Source organism: Oncorhynchus mykiss, chromosome 13, assembly GCF_057628025.1.
Source record: "Oncorhynchus mykiss isolate SJ-2025 chromosome 13, ASM5762802v1, whole genome shotgun sequence".
Classification (NCBI taxonomy): domain Eukaryota; kingdom Metazoa; phylum Chordata; class Actinopteri; order Salmoniformes; family Salmonidae; genus Oncorhynchus; species Oncorhynchus mykiss.
The window spans coordinates 54,893,222-54,909,961 of record NC_143034.1 but is presented as its reverse complement, the minus strand read 5'-3'; the positions used below and the strand labels follow the sequence as shown (position 1 = coordinate 54,909,961).

General features: G+C 44.1%; 1 protein-coding gene across 1 annotated transcript in view; it reads right to left on the bottom strand.

Annotated features, from left to right (window-relative positions):
- The window catches only part of LOC110486558 (alpha-1,6-mannosylglycoprotein 6-beta-N-acetylglucosaminyltransferase B), a 69,064-nt gene that overhangs the window by 42,012 nt on the left and 10,312 nt on the right, over positions 1-16,740 (bottom strand). The window contains exons 3-6 of the mRNA XM_036941277.2: positions 9,363-9,510; positions 6,741-6,850; positions 1,139-1,212; positions 644-811 (exon numbers count right to left, since the gene is read on the bottom strand). Coding sequence (XP_036797172.2) covers positions 644-811; positions 1,139-1,212; positions 6,741-6,850; positions 9,363-9,510 — 500 coding nt within the window. The remainder of the gene's footprint in view (positions 1-643; positions 812-1,138; positions 1,213-6,740; positions 6,851-9,362; positions 9,511-16,740) is intronic.

Sequence of the window (16,740 nt, the reverse complement as noted above, 5' to 3'; positions counted from 1 at the left end):
CATAAGGGAGCACAGAGGACTTATAAATGGCACATAGACAGTCACACAAACCTCTCCGTCTCTCTCTCACACACACACACACACACACACAGTGGGGACACACAATCCATCTTTCCTTCCACACACATTCGCTTGCTTATGCACACATACAAAATCTATATGAGATGCATTACTTTCGCACTACAAGTGAATTATTGTTTGGAAAGCAACTTGTAGGTGCTTCTGTGAACGCAGAGGAACACCTGAGAGAAGTCACAGGATTAGTCCAGCTGGATCCAGGCAGGTAATTAGAATCCATGATTAAGCTGCACAGATAATTGAACTGAGCAGCCGACCCATTGGTGTGTAGTGTACAGCGCTCCGGGGAGCAGCAACTAACTAGAACACCTGGCCCTGGTGGACCCAGAAATAACTGGAATGCTGCTCTCACAAGAAAAACAGCAACAGCCATGATTCAAGGCAGAGGGAGAATAGACTGTGAGTGACTGTATATCCACACTCCCCTCCCAGGAGACTGTGTGCCAGTCGGATACAGGGAAATTAGAGTGGAGATGAAATACAAAGACTATCATAGACACAAACTCTGTACACACACACACTATAGCAGCCCTGTAAACAGCCCATGCCAACCCAGCTATCCCACCTGTCTCTTGGGGAAAGGTATGTGCGTGGGTGTGGTGGTCTGGTTCCTCCAGGTCAGAGGGGGGCAGAACCACTCCACCTCACTCAGGTAGATGAGGAAGGAGCAGTCGGAGCCGTCCACCCCATAGAAGGCATAGCAGGGGTCTGAGGTCCAGCGGGCACGCATCCACTGAGGGAAAAGGTCAAGGGAGACTCAAGCAATAATAAATATATACAGTATCTCTATGTATCAAAGGAGGTCAAAGGGGTCAAATGTCAGTGTAGAAATGAATGTATTATAGCTAAGGAACCCATGAAATCTGACTTGGACTTGGTCAAGGTCCTTTCATTGATCTGAACACGGCACTAGACATTGATCCTTGTGAAACAAGGCAGGGTTGATTGAAGCTGATCGTAAAGCTGGAGTTGCAGGGTAATAAACAGTCCAAGAGCAAAAGGACATAGGGACTGTGGGATCAGGAAAACCACTGTGAAATTGCATGACATGCAGACTTACATCCACCTTGCTGGGGCAGTCTGGGTAGTGAGGGTCTTTGGGCACCTCACACTGTCCTGTTGCGCCATCCTTAACTGTGGGAGAAAAACACATGTATTAACAACAAACACCTCCCTATGGGCAGAATCCTTAAAATATCTGCTCATAACTTTGCTATTCAGCCCTATGAGGATAGTGTGGAGCAGTTGGGGCAGAAACCAGACAAGCTTTTCAACAGGTCATACCTAAAAGGGAGCATATCTTAGCTTTAGCACTAGTCTCTTGTATTAGAGCAGAACTCTCCTGGCCATGGGGATAGAACAGAGTGTTAGACAGGCCATGGGGATAGAACAGAGTGTTAGACTGTTGGGTTAGTTAACTCTACTGGCCATGGGAATAGAACAGGGTGTTAGACAGACTGTTGGGTTAGTTAAGTCTAGTGGCCATGGGGATAGAACAGCAAGGTGACCGGAAACATGACCGAATACAAACAGTGTAGCTATTCCCTCCGCAAGGCAATCAAACAAGCTAAGCGTCAGTATAGAGACAAAGTAGAATCGCAATTCAACGGCTCAGACACAAGAGGTATGTGGCAGGGTCTACAGTCAATCACGGATTACAAAAAGAAAACCAGCCCAGTCATGGACCAGGATGCCTTGCTCCCAGGCAGACAAAATAACTTTTTTGCCCGCTTTGAGGACAATACAGTGTCACTGACACGGCCCACAACCAAAACATGCGTACTCTCCTTCACTGCAGCCGAGGTGAGTAAAACATTTAAACGTGTTAACCCTCGCAAGGCTGCAGGCCCAGACGGCATCCCCAGCCGCGCCCTCAGAGCATGCGCAGACCAGCTGGCTGGTGTGTTTACGGACATATTCAATCGATCCCTATCCCAGTCTGCTGTTCCCACATGCTTCAAGAGGGCCACCATTGTTCCTGTTCCCAAGAAAGCTAAGGTAACTGAGCTAAACGACTACCGCCCCCGTAGCACTCACCTCCGTCATCATGAAGTGCTTTGAGAGACTAGTCAAGGACCATATCACCTCCACCCTACCTGACACCCTAGACCCACTCCAATTTGCTTACCGCCCAAATAGGTCCACAGACGATGCAATCTCAACCACACTGCACACTGCCCTAACCCATCTGGACAAGAGGAATACCTATGTGAGAATGCTGTTCATCGACTACAGCTCAGCATTTAACACCATAGTACCCTCCAAACTCGTCATCAAGCTCGAGACCCTGGGTCTAGACCCCGCCCTGTGCAACTGGGTACTGGACTTCCTGACGGGCCGCCCCCAGGTGGTGAGGGTAGGTAACAACATCTCCACCCCGCTGATCCTCAACACTGGGGCCCCACAAGGGTGCGTTCTGAGCCCTCTCCTGTACTCCCTGTTCACCCACGACTGCGTGGCCACGCACGCCTCCAACTCAATCATCAAGTTTGCGGACGACACAACAGTGGTAGGCTTGATTACCAACAACGACGAGACGGCCTACAGGGAGGAGGTGAGGGCCCTCGGAGTGTGGTGTCAGGAAAATAACCTCACACTCAAAGTCAACAAAACTAAGGAGATGATTGTGGACTTCAGGAAACAGCAGAGGGAACACCACCCTATCCACAACGATGGAACAGTAGTGGAGAGGGTATTAAGTTTTAAGGTCCTCGGTGTACACATCACAGACAAACTGAATTGGTCCACCCACACAGACAGCATCGTGAAGAAGGCGCAGCAGCGCCTCTTCAACCTCAGGAGGCTGAAGAAATTTGGCTCGTCACCAAAAGCACTCACAAACTTCTACAGATGCACAATCGAGAGCATCCTGTCAGGCTGTATCACCCACCGCCTGGTACGGCAACTGCTCCGCCCACAACCGTAAGGCTCTCCAGAGGGTAGTGAGGTCTGCACAACGCATCACCGGGGGCAAACTACCTGCCCTCCAGGACACCTACACCACCCGATGTCACAGGAAGGCCATAAAGATCATCAAGGACAACAACCACCCGAGCCACTGCCTGTTCACCCCGCTATCATCCAGAAGGCGAGGTCAGTACAGGTGCATCAAAGCAGGGACCGAGAGACTGAAAAACAGCTTCTATCTCAAGGCCATCAGACTGTTAAACAGCCACCACTAACATTGAGTGGCTGCTGCCAACACACTGACTCAACTTCAGCCACTTTAATAATGGGAATTGATGGGAATTGATGTAAAATATATCACTAGCCACTTTAAACAATGCTACTTAATATAATGTTTACATACTCTAAATTATTTATCTCATATGTATACGTACAGTGCCTTGCGAAAGTATTCGGCCCCCTTGAACTTTGCGACCTTTTGCCACATTTCAGGCTTCAAACATAAAGATATAAAACTGTATTTTTTTGTGAAGAATCAACAACAAGTGGGACACAATCATGAAGTGGAACGACATTTATTGGATATTTCAAACTTTTTTAACAAATCAAAAACTGAAAAATTGGGCGTGCAAAATTATTCAGCCCCTTTACTTTCAGTGCAGCAAACTCTCTCCAGAAGTTCAGTGAGGATCTCTGAATGATCCAATGTTGACCTAAATGACTAATGATGATAAATACAATCCACCTGTGTGTAATCAAGTCTCCGTATAAATGCACCTGCACTGTGGTAGTCTCAGAGGTCCGTTAAAAGCGCAGAGAGCATCATGAAGAACAAGGAACACACCAGGCAGGTCCGAGATACTGTTGTGAAGAAGTTTAAAGCCGGATTTGGATACAAAAATATTTCCCAAGCTTTAAACATCCCAAGGAGCACTGTGCAAGCGATAATATTGAAATGGAAGGAGTATCAGACCACTGCAAATCTACCAAGACCTGGCAATCCCTCTAACCTTTCAGCTCATACAAGGAGAAGACTGACCAGAGATGCAGCCAAGAGGCCCATGATCACTCTGGATGAACTGCAGAGATCTACAGCTGAGGTGGGAGACTCTGTCCATAGGACAACAATCAGTCGTAAATTGCACAAATCTGTCCGTTATGGAAGAGTGGCAAGAAGAAAGCCATTTCTTAAAGATATCCATAAAAAGTGTTGTTTAAAGTTTGCCACAAGCCACCTGGGAGACACACCAAACATGTGGAAGAAGGTGCTCTGGTCAGATGAAACCAAAATTAAACTTTTGGCAAACAATGCAAAACGTTATGTTTGGCATAAAAGCAACACAGCTGAACACACCATCCCCACTGTCAAACATGGTGGTGGCAGCATCATGGTTTGGGCCTGCTTTTCTTCAGCAGGGACACGGAAGATGGTTCAAATTGATGGGAAGATGGATGGAGCCAAATACAGGACCATTCTGGAAGAAAACCTGATGGAGTCTGCAAAAGACCTGAGACTGGGACGGAGATTTGTCTTCCAACAAGACAATGATCCAAAACATAAAGCAAAATCTACAATAGAATGGTTAAAAAATAAACATATCCAGGTGTTAGAATGGCCAAGTCAAAGTCCAGACCTGAATCCAATCGAGAATCTGTGGAAAGAACTGAAAACTGCTGTTCACAAATGCTCTCCATCCAACCTCACTGAGCTCAAGCTGTTTTGCAAGGAGGAATGGGAAAAAATTTCAGTCTCTCGATGTGCAAAACTGATAGACATACCCCAAGCGACTTACAGCTGTAATCGCAGCAAAAGGTGGCGCTACAAAGTATTAACTTAAGGGGGCTGAATAATTTCGCACGCCCAATTTTTCAGTTTTTGATTTGTTAAAAAAGTTTTAAATATCCAATAAATGTCGTTCCACTTCATGATTGTGTCCCACTTGTTGTTGATTCTTCACAAAAAAATACAGTTTTATATCTTTATGTTTGAAGCCTGAAATGTGGCAAAAGGTCGCAAAGTTCAAGGGGGCCGAATACTTTCGCAAGGCACTGTATATACTGTGCTCTATATCATCTACTGCATCTTTATGTAATACATGTATCACTAGCCACTTTAAACTATGCCACTTTGTTTACATTACTCATCTCATATGTATATACTGTACTCGATACCATCTACTGCATCTTGCCTATGCCGCTCTGTACCATCACTCATTCATATATCTTTATGTACATATTCTTTATCCCTTTACACTTGTGTGGATAAGGTAGTAGTTTTGGAATTGTTAGCTAGATTACTCGTTGGTTATTACTGCATTGTCGGAACTAGAAGCACAAGCATTTCGCTACACACGCATTAACATCTGCTAACCATGTGTATGTGACAAATAAAATTTGATTTGATTTGAGAGTTAGACAGGCTGTTGGGATAGTTAACTCTAGTGGCCATGGGGATAGAACAGAGTGTTAGACAGGCAGTTGGGTTAGTTAACTCTAGTGGCCATGGGGATAGAACAGAGTGTTAGACAGGCTGTTGGGTTAGTTAACGCTACTGGCCATGGGGATAGAACAGTGTTGACAGACTGTTGGGTTAGTTAACTCTACTGGCCATGGGGATAGAACAGAGTGTTAGACATGCTGTTGGGTTAATTATCAGCCTCTTCTGAAAGCCTTGCTGATATCTGATGCCTACTGAGAACAGTGGATAGACAACACTGCGTGGGCTTGATTAATAAAATCCCCTCTCTCCCCCACGTTCCTTTCTCCCCAGTCTCACTCCTTCATTCCCTCTCTCCCCAGTCTCACTCCTTCATTCCCTCTCTCCATAGTCTCACTCCTTCATTCCCTCTCTCCCCAGTCTCACTTCTTCATTCCCTCTCTCCCCAGTCTCACTTCTTCATTCCCTCTCTCCATAGTCTCACTCCTTCATTCCCTCTCTCCCCAGTCTCACTCCTTCATTCCCTCTCTCCCCAGTCTCACTCCTTCATTCCCTCTCTCCCCAGTCTCACTCCTTCATTCCCTCTCTCCCCAGTCTCACTCCTTCATTCCCTCTCTCCCCTGCCTCCCTCCCTCCCTCCTTGTCGGCAGCCAGCTCCAATTAGCCTAATTAAAGAGAGCGGAAGCTGTTCCTCTACCAGCGTGCCGCCAAGCCTGGGTGAGCGCAATCACAGACAAAGGATTAGCAGCCATTCTGTTTGATTACCATTATAACTACAGCAGTCACAGTGTGGAGCGCTAACACTAGCGGTGTCACTAAATTAGCCAGGGGATTAGGTTCTGGTAGCAAAAACAGTCTCTACAGAATAGGACATGTCTGCTTTACTCAATGACAAGGCAAATAATGACAATATGCAAAGTCTATAATTGGCTTTCTAATTTGTCGGCTAGTGGAGTTAGTCTCGCTTTGCATGTAAGTAGCCTACTGTATCTCTTTTTCAAACAGAACAGGAGCACAATGAACTGAGCAGAGGACAGCTAATTGAAGAAAGCTGACAGTCTCAGATCTTCTTAACTAGAGGGGAATTCATCAGCATACACTGAACATCATCTAGCGTTATTTATAATTATGCTGACACAGGGAGATAGAGCCCTCCTGCAGCGTAGCTCTCTTCACAAAGACAGGAATGGAGACTCATCATCTGAAGTACTGTCATAAATGCTGCCTGTCATGTTCAATAGGGTCTTATAGTGTGGCAGACATACACAACTACCTTTCAAATGTGAAGAGTGGTCAGATGTGTGTGTGTCTCTTGTACCTCTGTTGGTGGCCATGCTGCGCTGTAGGATCTGCTCCACCCTCACAGCCATGTCAGACAGGTTCTGGGCGATAGCCTGGATCCTCTCCACCAGACCAATCGGCTGGATCCTGCCAACCCACACACACACACACACACACAGGGGAATGACTATCAATTAGGCACAGGTGAATGAAGTGTTAGGCATGTCTTCTCTTTCTTACTGACCTGATCATTTGTGCCATCTCTTTCCCCGTGACAACCCACCGGACACACACTGGTTGAATGGATTGTTGTTTTCCTAGTCATTTCAATGAAATTATGTTGAGCCAACGTGGAATAGATGTTGAATTGATGTCTGTGCCCAGTGGGAATGCACATTCAATCTTTATCCTTTATCTCAATCCTTAAACTCCCTGGAAACATCTAGAAAAAGAAACGTAGAAGGCTACTTCTTTCATCGAAGTCCACCCTCCTACAGTATACGCTTACTGTTTCCTCCCAAAAGAGAAGAGCTTCAACAAGTAGAGGAAATTATAATTGTGTGGAACTTGGTTGGAGAGTGAAATAAAAAAGCTTTTAAACTCTGACACAATTTATTTGTTGAGGTGAAAAAGTGACTCAGCACATTGAAGCCAGTCCCTGGGAGACTGAGAACAGAGCGCAATTAGGTTGTTAGCAAATGCCTTTTATGGCAGCTGACTGCCATGGCTTGTTGTTGCCATGTTAGTGTTGGCAAAACAAGCAGAAAAAAAGAGAGTGAGAAAGAAAGAGAAAAGGAGACAGCAATAAAAAGAGGGAGATAGCCCTGAACCCTATCTCAGGCACTAGCAGTGAAAACTGGAAGGTGCCCAGGAACTCCAAGCTGAAGCATTATGGCAGTGTGAACATTTTGAACTTGCTTTGGCTCCCTTCCGATAAAGACAGAAATCTCAGCCCTCGCTGATGTAGCATAAAGGTCAAAAGAGGCACAGAGATTTCCAGCTGTCTTTATGGAGCCATGATGATTGTGTATAATCTCAATGCAGTCAGTCAGTCGCCTGGGCCCCACAGTATAAAAGAACAGTGCTCCTGTGTGTGCTGTAGAGAACTGAGGACTAAACGTTCTCACGGGCATAGCCATGGTTAAGCAAGGCCTCCGAGACAGAATCATCACCAGTCCATTCAGCCTCTATCTGTTACTTCTACACTGGGTCTTCCCAAGGCTGCTGTGACCTGGTCAGGGAAGCTGAGGACCCTCCAATAAGAAGGATGCTGGTCTTAAGGAGTACTACTGTACTACAGATGGACTCTGCAGAGCTGAATACACTGTTTAACAGGGAGTATCAACCAGAGCCAAATCAATAGCTGGGGTCTAACAGCCCAGTCATATCAATGAGACACTGACTGTACACAGTGGTCAACACTGGCCTTTGGCTTTTGTTCAAACTGTACAGCTTTATCTAACATATGCATTTAAATTCATGGTTGGGAGTTTTTTTTTTGTTGGAAGAAATGGGCAATGGTTTAGACCAGGGCTTTTGGTATAAGTGTATGAGCATGGGTGTGGTATGTGTGTCTAAAATGCTGCATTACTTTGCGTAAAATCCCCCTCTAATATCACCTACGGGCAAGTGTTAGACATCCCTTCCTATTCCCTCCTATGAGGCAGCATGTCAGAACAGATGAGAGCCAGACACAGACAGAGCGGTCCTCTGCACAGCACCAGACTGCAGCACAGACTGATCAGTATAGGAAACATTCCTGTGGACAGACAGAATCCTGTCCTCCCTCTATAGAACTCCACTAATACATTTACAATGGGTGTCTGGCCCTGGAGAACCATATACAGCATGAAAGAGAGAGAGACGGCCGATTCCTTTTTAAAGACCTAACTGTGGACTCAATGGCTCTGGGTTCTTTGTTTGCATCTGTTAAACTGCACCTTGGCTGAATTCTGAGCAGGTCACCAAGCAGACTAGACTTCATTACCAAAGGCAAACTGCTGAAGCCTAGAAATGCTCCCCCTTTTTCATAATCGCTTACAGTTAGGCTGACTTAAACAGCAATGAATGGCCTCTTTCCGGCAACATTTAGGAAGAAAATCCTCATCATTTCTATAGTACCTCCCAAAGAAGCCAATTAGATGCCTGTACTGTACATGATAGAATGTGAATAGTGGGAGTTATTTATGTTCTAATAATACTGTCTACTCTGGTGGTTAGAATTCATATCAAACATCCACAACTCTGCATCCTGGCAGTTAGCGCAACTCTCAGACATAGTTTGAGCAGGGAATATTTTCCTGGTGTGAGACGGTGAGTGTAGGAGCAGGGACGTCCAGAAGGGATGGCCAGAGTGTCAGACATGGGCAAACCCCGGCAGGAGGGAGCCTCTCAACCCCCTGTATGAGAGAGGTCTGTTGCCATGGAGACGGAAGAGCAAACTCCAGGTTGTTAGCCTCTGCATGTCTGGTAGCGCATCATCCTTGTCTGACTGTCCATGTCCACCCAATAACAGGGCAAATAGATAGGAAAATGTTGAGACTAACGAGACAACTTCTAGTTTAAATATTCTCCAATTATTTGTTTATATGCGGACAAATACATGCATGCACCATACATTATGTAATGGCAGGCCTGCTACCAAACCCCAGAACCGTACCTGTCCAGTGCTGAGCTGAGCTCATCCAGTCTGTGGGAGTCTGTGGTGGTGTTGCCCAGTTTGGACAAAGTGTCCATCCTCTTCATGATGACCTCCAGCATATCACTGATCTTCCTCAGCACCCCACGAGACTCTGGACCTCCCAGCACTGCCAACACACAGACACATACAGTAGGTCAGATTATAAGAGCACAAGGGCAGGGGTCAATTCAACTTGAAGGCTGTCAATTCAGGAAGTAAACTTAAAATAACAATTCAAAATGTGGAAAAACTGCATATTTTTAATGACTTCTCAAACTGAGGACTAGAAGCTACTTTTTTTTGAAATGTTAATGTATTTTTTTTATTTTTTTTATTAAAACCACTTTCTGAATTCATCCATGAAGAGCAAAATACTGTTAAAATAGAATACAGGCGTAACTGAATGACAGAGACAGAATACAATATGGAATTTTATTGAATCTTTTTGGGTAGGATAGTTTGGGGTAGGCCTCGTCTCAGAGGAATGTTCCTCAGAACCAGATGCTAATGACAGGTTGCCCTATGCTGGGCAGCTGGCATCCAACCCCCCCACCCACTGGGAGAACAGGGATCCGATGACGGGCCTTCAGTTGGTGGTGATCGGGAGGTCGTTGGAAGACTGTTGCTGCAAAACAGCAAGTGGGAGACGCAAGGTTTGAGATTCATGCCCATAGACCCTTTTCCAGTACACGACACACCGACTTCACGCACAGATGCACGAGACGCTTGGCTGCAGTAAGAAATCCATCGCCATCTGCGCCTATTCAACATAGCCTAGATTTGTTTTTATTACTTCTGAACAACAACAAAAACATTTTGGGGTTCTCATACGCCTTCAATGATGTTTTGATTCTTGCTTGAACAGCTGCTAAGATTATATTTGGTTGTCGTCTTTGCAAAATAACTATTTTGGATGCAGCAGTTGTTAGCTAGAATGCTAACGCTCATTGATGTAGTCTGTAGCAAAAGCTAACCAATTGTACTGGTTAAGGTTGAAGTGTTTTCTAAGTATAATACAGTTGATTTGCGATGATGACACAAACATTATGTTAAACAGGACATTCATACAAGCCTTAAAATCCAATTATAATCCAAAAGTAGTGTGAAATGCACTCATAAGCAACATGTAAATAGAGGCTTTTTTTTTGCTGGCTTTCTCTAAGAAACCCGTGTTCTGCAACCAACTTGCGCACATCGCCCTCGTGCGGCAACGTTTGCAAACACAGAAAGGGGTCTACTGGTTGAAAGAGATTAAAGTAATTATTACACGAGTGAGTCCATAGGTTAATCCGCAACCGTGGTGGAATTGCCTTAGTGTGCCATGATCATAGGGTGAAGTTAATAGGTGAATGACATTCCACACGCTTGCTAATAGTAAAGGAGGAGGAGAGACCTGACGTTATGCTGATGAGGTAAAACGATGACACTACCCTATAAATACCGGCTATACTGATGAGGTAATGTTACAGGCACTACCCTATAAATACCGGCTATACTGATGAGGTAATGTTACAGGCACTACCCTATAAATACCGGCTATACTGATGAGGTAATGTTACAGGCACTACCCTATAAATACCGGCTATACTGATGAGGTAATGTTATAGGCACTACCCTATAAATACCGGCTATACTGATGAGGTAATGTTATAGGCACTACCCTATAAATACCGGCTATACTGATGAGGTAATGTTATAGGCACTACCCTATAAATACCGGCTATACTGATGAGGTAATGTTATAGGCACTACCCTATAAATACCGGCTATACTGATGAGGTAATGTTATAGGCACTACCCTATAAATACCGGCTATACTGATGAGGTAATGTTATAGGCACTACCCTATAAATACTGGCTATACTGATGAGGTAATGTTATAGGCACTACCCTATAAATACCGGTTATCCTGATGAGGTAATGTTATAGGCACTACCCTATAAATACCGGTTATCCAGTCCTCGGGGGCCTGATTGGTGTCACACTTTTCCCCCCATCTCTAGCAAACACACCTGATTTAAACTAATTGCATTTTTAACTGAAGATCACGATTAGATGATTATTGGAGTCAGGTGTGTTAGCTGGGGCAAAAGTGTGACACCAATCAGGCCCCCGAGGACTGGAGTTGCCCTGGGCTATGCTGATGAGTGAGATAGTGATGTGAATTATATGAGCGAGCGAGCGGGCGGGCAGGTGGGCAGGCAGACAGGTGATAGAGATCTGTTGTGTGGTTAACTGCTATATTGACAAAGAGAACTGCCAATTAAATCAGACGTGTTGGAAGTACAAGCACCATTGCCTCTCTGATCCATACTATCAGCATCATCCAAAATGACTTAATCTAACTAAACAATCTATCCCTGGGCTAAGTACAACACAGAACCTAGGGGACAATCCTCCTGCTTCCCCACTCCCATGGCCTATCCATTCTACAATATGAAGAATAAATGAAATCTAGAATCGGCTTCCTATTTCTCAACAAAGCATCCTTCACTCGTGCTGCCAAACATACCCTCGTAAAACTGACTATCCTACCGATCCTTGACTTCAGCAATGTCATTTACAAAATAGCCTCCAACACTCTACTCAACGAATTGGATGCAGTGCCATCCTTTTTGTCACCAAAGCCCCATATACAACCCACCACTGCGACCTGTACACTCTCGTTTGCTAGCCCTCGCTTCACACTCGTTGCCAAACCCACTGGCTCCAGGTCATCTACAAGTCTTTGCTAGGTGAAGCCCAGCCTTAACTCCGCTCACTGGTCACCATAGCAGCACCCACCTGTTGCATGCGCTCCAGCAGGTATATTTCACTGGTTACCCCCAAAACCAATTCCTCCTTTGGCCACCTTTCCTTCCAGTTCTCTGCTGCCAATGACTGGAACGAACTGCAAAAATCACTGAAGCTGAAGACTTTATAGACTTTTTCTACTGTATGTTTGTTTATTCCATGTGTAACTCTGTGTTGTTGTATGTGTCGAACTGCTTTGCTTTATCTTAGCCAAGTCGCAGTTGCAAATGCGAACTTGTTCTCAACTAGCCTACCTGGTTAAATAAAGGTGAAATAAAAACATTTAAAAAATGAAGCTTAATGCCTTTTCAAAGGCTGCGTCACAATACAGATTCACTCAAGATTGCATTTGAAATGCAATGCACTGCATTGCGTTGCATGAATATCTCAGCCAGGCCCTGTGGTATTTTCGGTGCACCTTGACAAAACAACATCCAGGAGTTTCTCCATTTTATTTATTTAACCTTTATTTAACTAGGCAAGTCACTAAGAACAAATTCGTATTTACGATGATGGCCTACTAAAAGGCAAAAGGCCTCCTGCGGGGACGGGGGCTGGGATTAGAAAAATTCAAAAACACCTTCATTTGACCTTCATTACTGAGGCAGAGAACACAGGGACAAACAGGAAGGGAACAAATTAGGCTGACGTTTTTGTTTTTCCCTTCTCCCGCGGCTCCAATTACCCATGACCCAGAGAGAGCAAGGGAACCAGAATGATGCTGTTAGCACTCACCTGGTCAATGAAAGAGCCCGTAGCTATTAGACCAGGGTCAACTCAGTTCTCCACCACACCACACTCACATGTCACAGCCATGCTCTCCCTTATGTGTACCTAATTACTCTGCTCGAACTCCACAATGGAGAATTTATTAACTAAAGAGCACACCCAAGTCAAACAGAAAGTTGAATCAATATAACCAGCTCTGCAGTTAAATGAGAATAGTACAGCTTCTGGTTAACGAGCTGTTAAAAGAGGAGTGTTCCTTTTAGGTTATTGTACCAAAAGTCTAGGTGCAAAAATAAACAATAGCCTTATCCTTACCTATGTCTGACAGTCTGAGTCGTTAAGAACACTGACACTGATCGACAACAGCCCCAAAATGCTGTGACTGTGGTGTGAATGAAATAGAGCTTAACCTTTATGTGGTCATTCATCAAGCGTATTAGGCTCTTAAAAATGCATTGTCTGCAGACTCACTTGCTTTCACTGTCAGACTTCATTTGTCACCGTCTAAGAGAAAGTCACCTTTGTCAGAAAAAAAGAAACAGTTTTAAATTAAACCACACAACAAAACAAACTCAGGAGTAAGTACTTAATCAGGGGAGAAACTGATTAGAATGGAATTGATCTTCCTGCACTGGAGATTCACGGTGTGTGTGTGGTGTGTGTACAAGTGTGCCCCTGTGACATGTTTGTAAATATACAGACACGCTTTTACCTAAAATGTTTTCCTTTCATCCTGTCATGGTTACATCTTCCATACCGGTCTAGAGTGAATAAATAAAACAGGCTAGATAGGCTTCTCTTCATTCACGAAGGCTGACAGCAGGGGCTGTTCATACAGTTGAATTCGGAAGTTCACATACACCTTAGCCAAATGCATTTAAACATTTTCACAATTCCTGACGTTTAATCCTAGTAAAAATTCCCTGTCTTAGGTCAGTTAGGATCACCACTTTATTTTAACAATGTGAAATGTCAGAATTATAGTAGAGAGAATGATTTATTTCAGCTTTTATTTATTTCATCATATTCCCAGTGGGTCAGAAGTTTACATACATTCAATTAGTATTTGGTAGCATTGCCTTTAAATTGTTTAACTTGGATCAAACGTTTCAGGTAGCCTTCCACAAGCTTCCCGCAATAAGTTGGGTGAATTTTGGCCCAATCCTCCTGACAGAGGTGGTGTGACTGAGTCAGGTTTGTAGGCCTCCTTGCTCGGACACGCTTTTTCAGTTCTGCCCACACATTTTCTATAGGATTGAGGTCAGGGCTTTGTGATGGCCACTTCAATACCTTGACTTTGTTGTCCTTAAGACATTTTGCTACAACTTTGGAAGTATGCTTGGGGTCATTGTCCATTTGGAAGACCCACTTCCGACCAAGCTTTAAACTTCCTGACTGATGTCTTGAGATGTTGCTTCAATATATCCACATAATTTTACTACCTCATGATGCCATCTATTTCGTGAAGTGCACCAGCCCCTCCTGCAGCAAAGCACGCCCACAACATGATGCTGCCACCCCCGTGCTTCATGGTTAGGATGATGTTCTTCATTTTGCAAGCCTCCCCCTTTTCCCTCCAAACATAACAATGGTCATTATGGCCAAACAGTTCTATTTTTGTTTCATCAGACCAGAGGACATTTCTCCATAAAGTATGATTTTTGTCCCCATGTGCAGTTGCAAACTGTAGTCTGGCTTTTTAATGGCGGTTTTGGAGCAGTGGCTTCTTCCTTGCTGAGTGGCCTTTCAGGTTATGTAAATATAGGACTCGTTTTAGTGTAGATATAGATACTTTGTATCTGTTTCCTCCAGCATCTTCACAAGGTTCTTTGCTGTTGTTCTGGGATTGATTTGCACTTTTCGCACCAAAGTACGTTCATCTCTAGGAGACAGAACGCGCCTCCTTCCCGAGCAGTATGACGGCTGCATGGTCCCATGGTGTTTATACTTGCATACTATTGTTTGTACAGATGAACGTGGTACCTTCAAGCGTTTGGAATTTGCTCCCAAGGATGAACCAAAATTGTGGAGGTCTTGGCTGATTTCTTTTGATTGTCCCTTGATGTCAAGCAAAGAGGCACTGAGTTTGAAGGTAGGCCTTGAAATACATCCACAGGTACACCTCCAATTGACTCAAATTATGTCAATTAGCCTATCAGAAGCTTCCAAAGCCATGACATAATTTTCTGGACTTTTCCAAGCTGTTTAAAAAGGCACAGTCAACTTAGTGTATGTAAACTTCTGACCCACTGGAATTGTGATACAGTGAATTTTTAGTGAAATAATCTGTATGTAAACAATTGTTGGTAAAATTATTGGGGCATGCACAAAGTAGATGTCCTAACCGACTTGACAAAACTATAGTTTGTTAACAAGAAATTTGTGGAGTGGTTGAAAAACGAGTAATGACTCCAACCTAAGTGTATGTAAACTTCCGACTTCAACTGTACATCCATTTAAATGAAATCCCCAGACTGGACCAGTTTGGCAAAATCATGACTCAAAGGAGAGAGAGGGAGATCTGTAATGTACAGAAACACTTCAAAAGAACATCTCCCTTATTTTCCTGGTAATAACTGTTATAGAATGCTGAAATACAGCATATCCTCGCCCTACAGAAATGCTAGGGATTGAAATAATTCAACAATAGCAAAAAATGATGTAGAAGTCATTCATAATTTTCAACATCAAGAGCAATTCTATTGATGCATTTGTTCAACAGGGGAGCGTGAGGCTTACAGAGACGGTCTCTCAACCAGAGTCGAGGCTATAAAGCAGGTGCCACGTTCCAGGGAGGCTCTCCCTGCCGCATGGAGTCTAAACACTGCCCCTGGGCTATGAGTCTAGGTGGAACTGGAACGTAGCTTCACAATAATGACGTTTCTCACACGTCTCGCCCATAAATCATCATTATGGAAACTAACACCCCTCCCACGCAGTACATTTTAAAAATTATTTGATATATGTTCGCAATCTATTGTTCATCAGCTACCTCTATTTATTGCTCCAGCGACTAGCCTCCCCTGGAGGTGAACGGGCTAATGTGTTTTCACCAAGTCCTGCGCTGTTAGTGGTTTCAGCAGCCAGTTTGCCGATAGTATCTGTGTGCTAATGTGGGCCGTTGCCATGTCATTCCTCATCTACTGGTTAATAAAGGGCCCATTTAACAAGAACTAATCTCCTTTAACAACTCTATTTTGTAAGTGCCACAACACAATCGATTTTATGAACAAATTCAAATTAGATAGCCATACCGTAGCAAGCTGAGAGCGGAGCACTGGTCGGCTAGTCTCATTTCACAGTCACTGTGCCTCCACCACTGGTTTGAACTGGTCACAAAGATGGACAGCAAACAGACTTTCACTCTATTTTTTATTTTTTTATTGCTCGCTGAACTATGGGAAAAAGAATTTGCTTACATTCACCACTTTTTTCATAACACTGTGTTGTGTTTCTTGCCAGCTAGGATGAGAAACATCTGTTCATAGGAAGAATTAATTAGATCAGTGTAGTACTTTTCCGAGCAGCTTTGCATGAACAGTTACTAATTGTCTGCTCTCTCATTGACTTTTAGTAGGGACACATATTAACGTTATAGGTCCTGAGAGTCTGGCGTCTGAACTACAACGGGTTCCTGCAGCCCGTCATCAGAGCCTCTGAGGTGAGGACAGATAATAAGTTCAGGAACCAGAAGGGCTCCCAGTGGGTTAATAAGGCATGTATGACTCAATGGTGTGAAGTGAATATTGCCCAGGTTGGCAATATAATGCCAATGTACTAATCAAATTCCAAATTGGTTTATTGATCACTCCAGCTAAGATTCATTTTGCTGAGA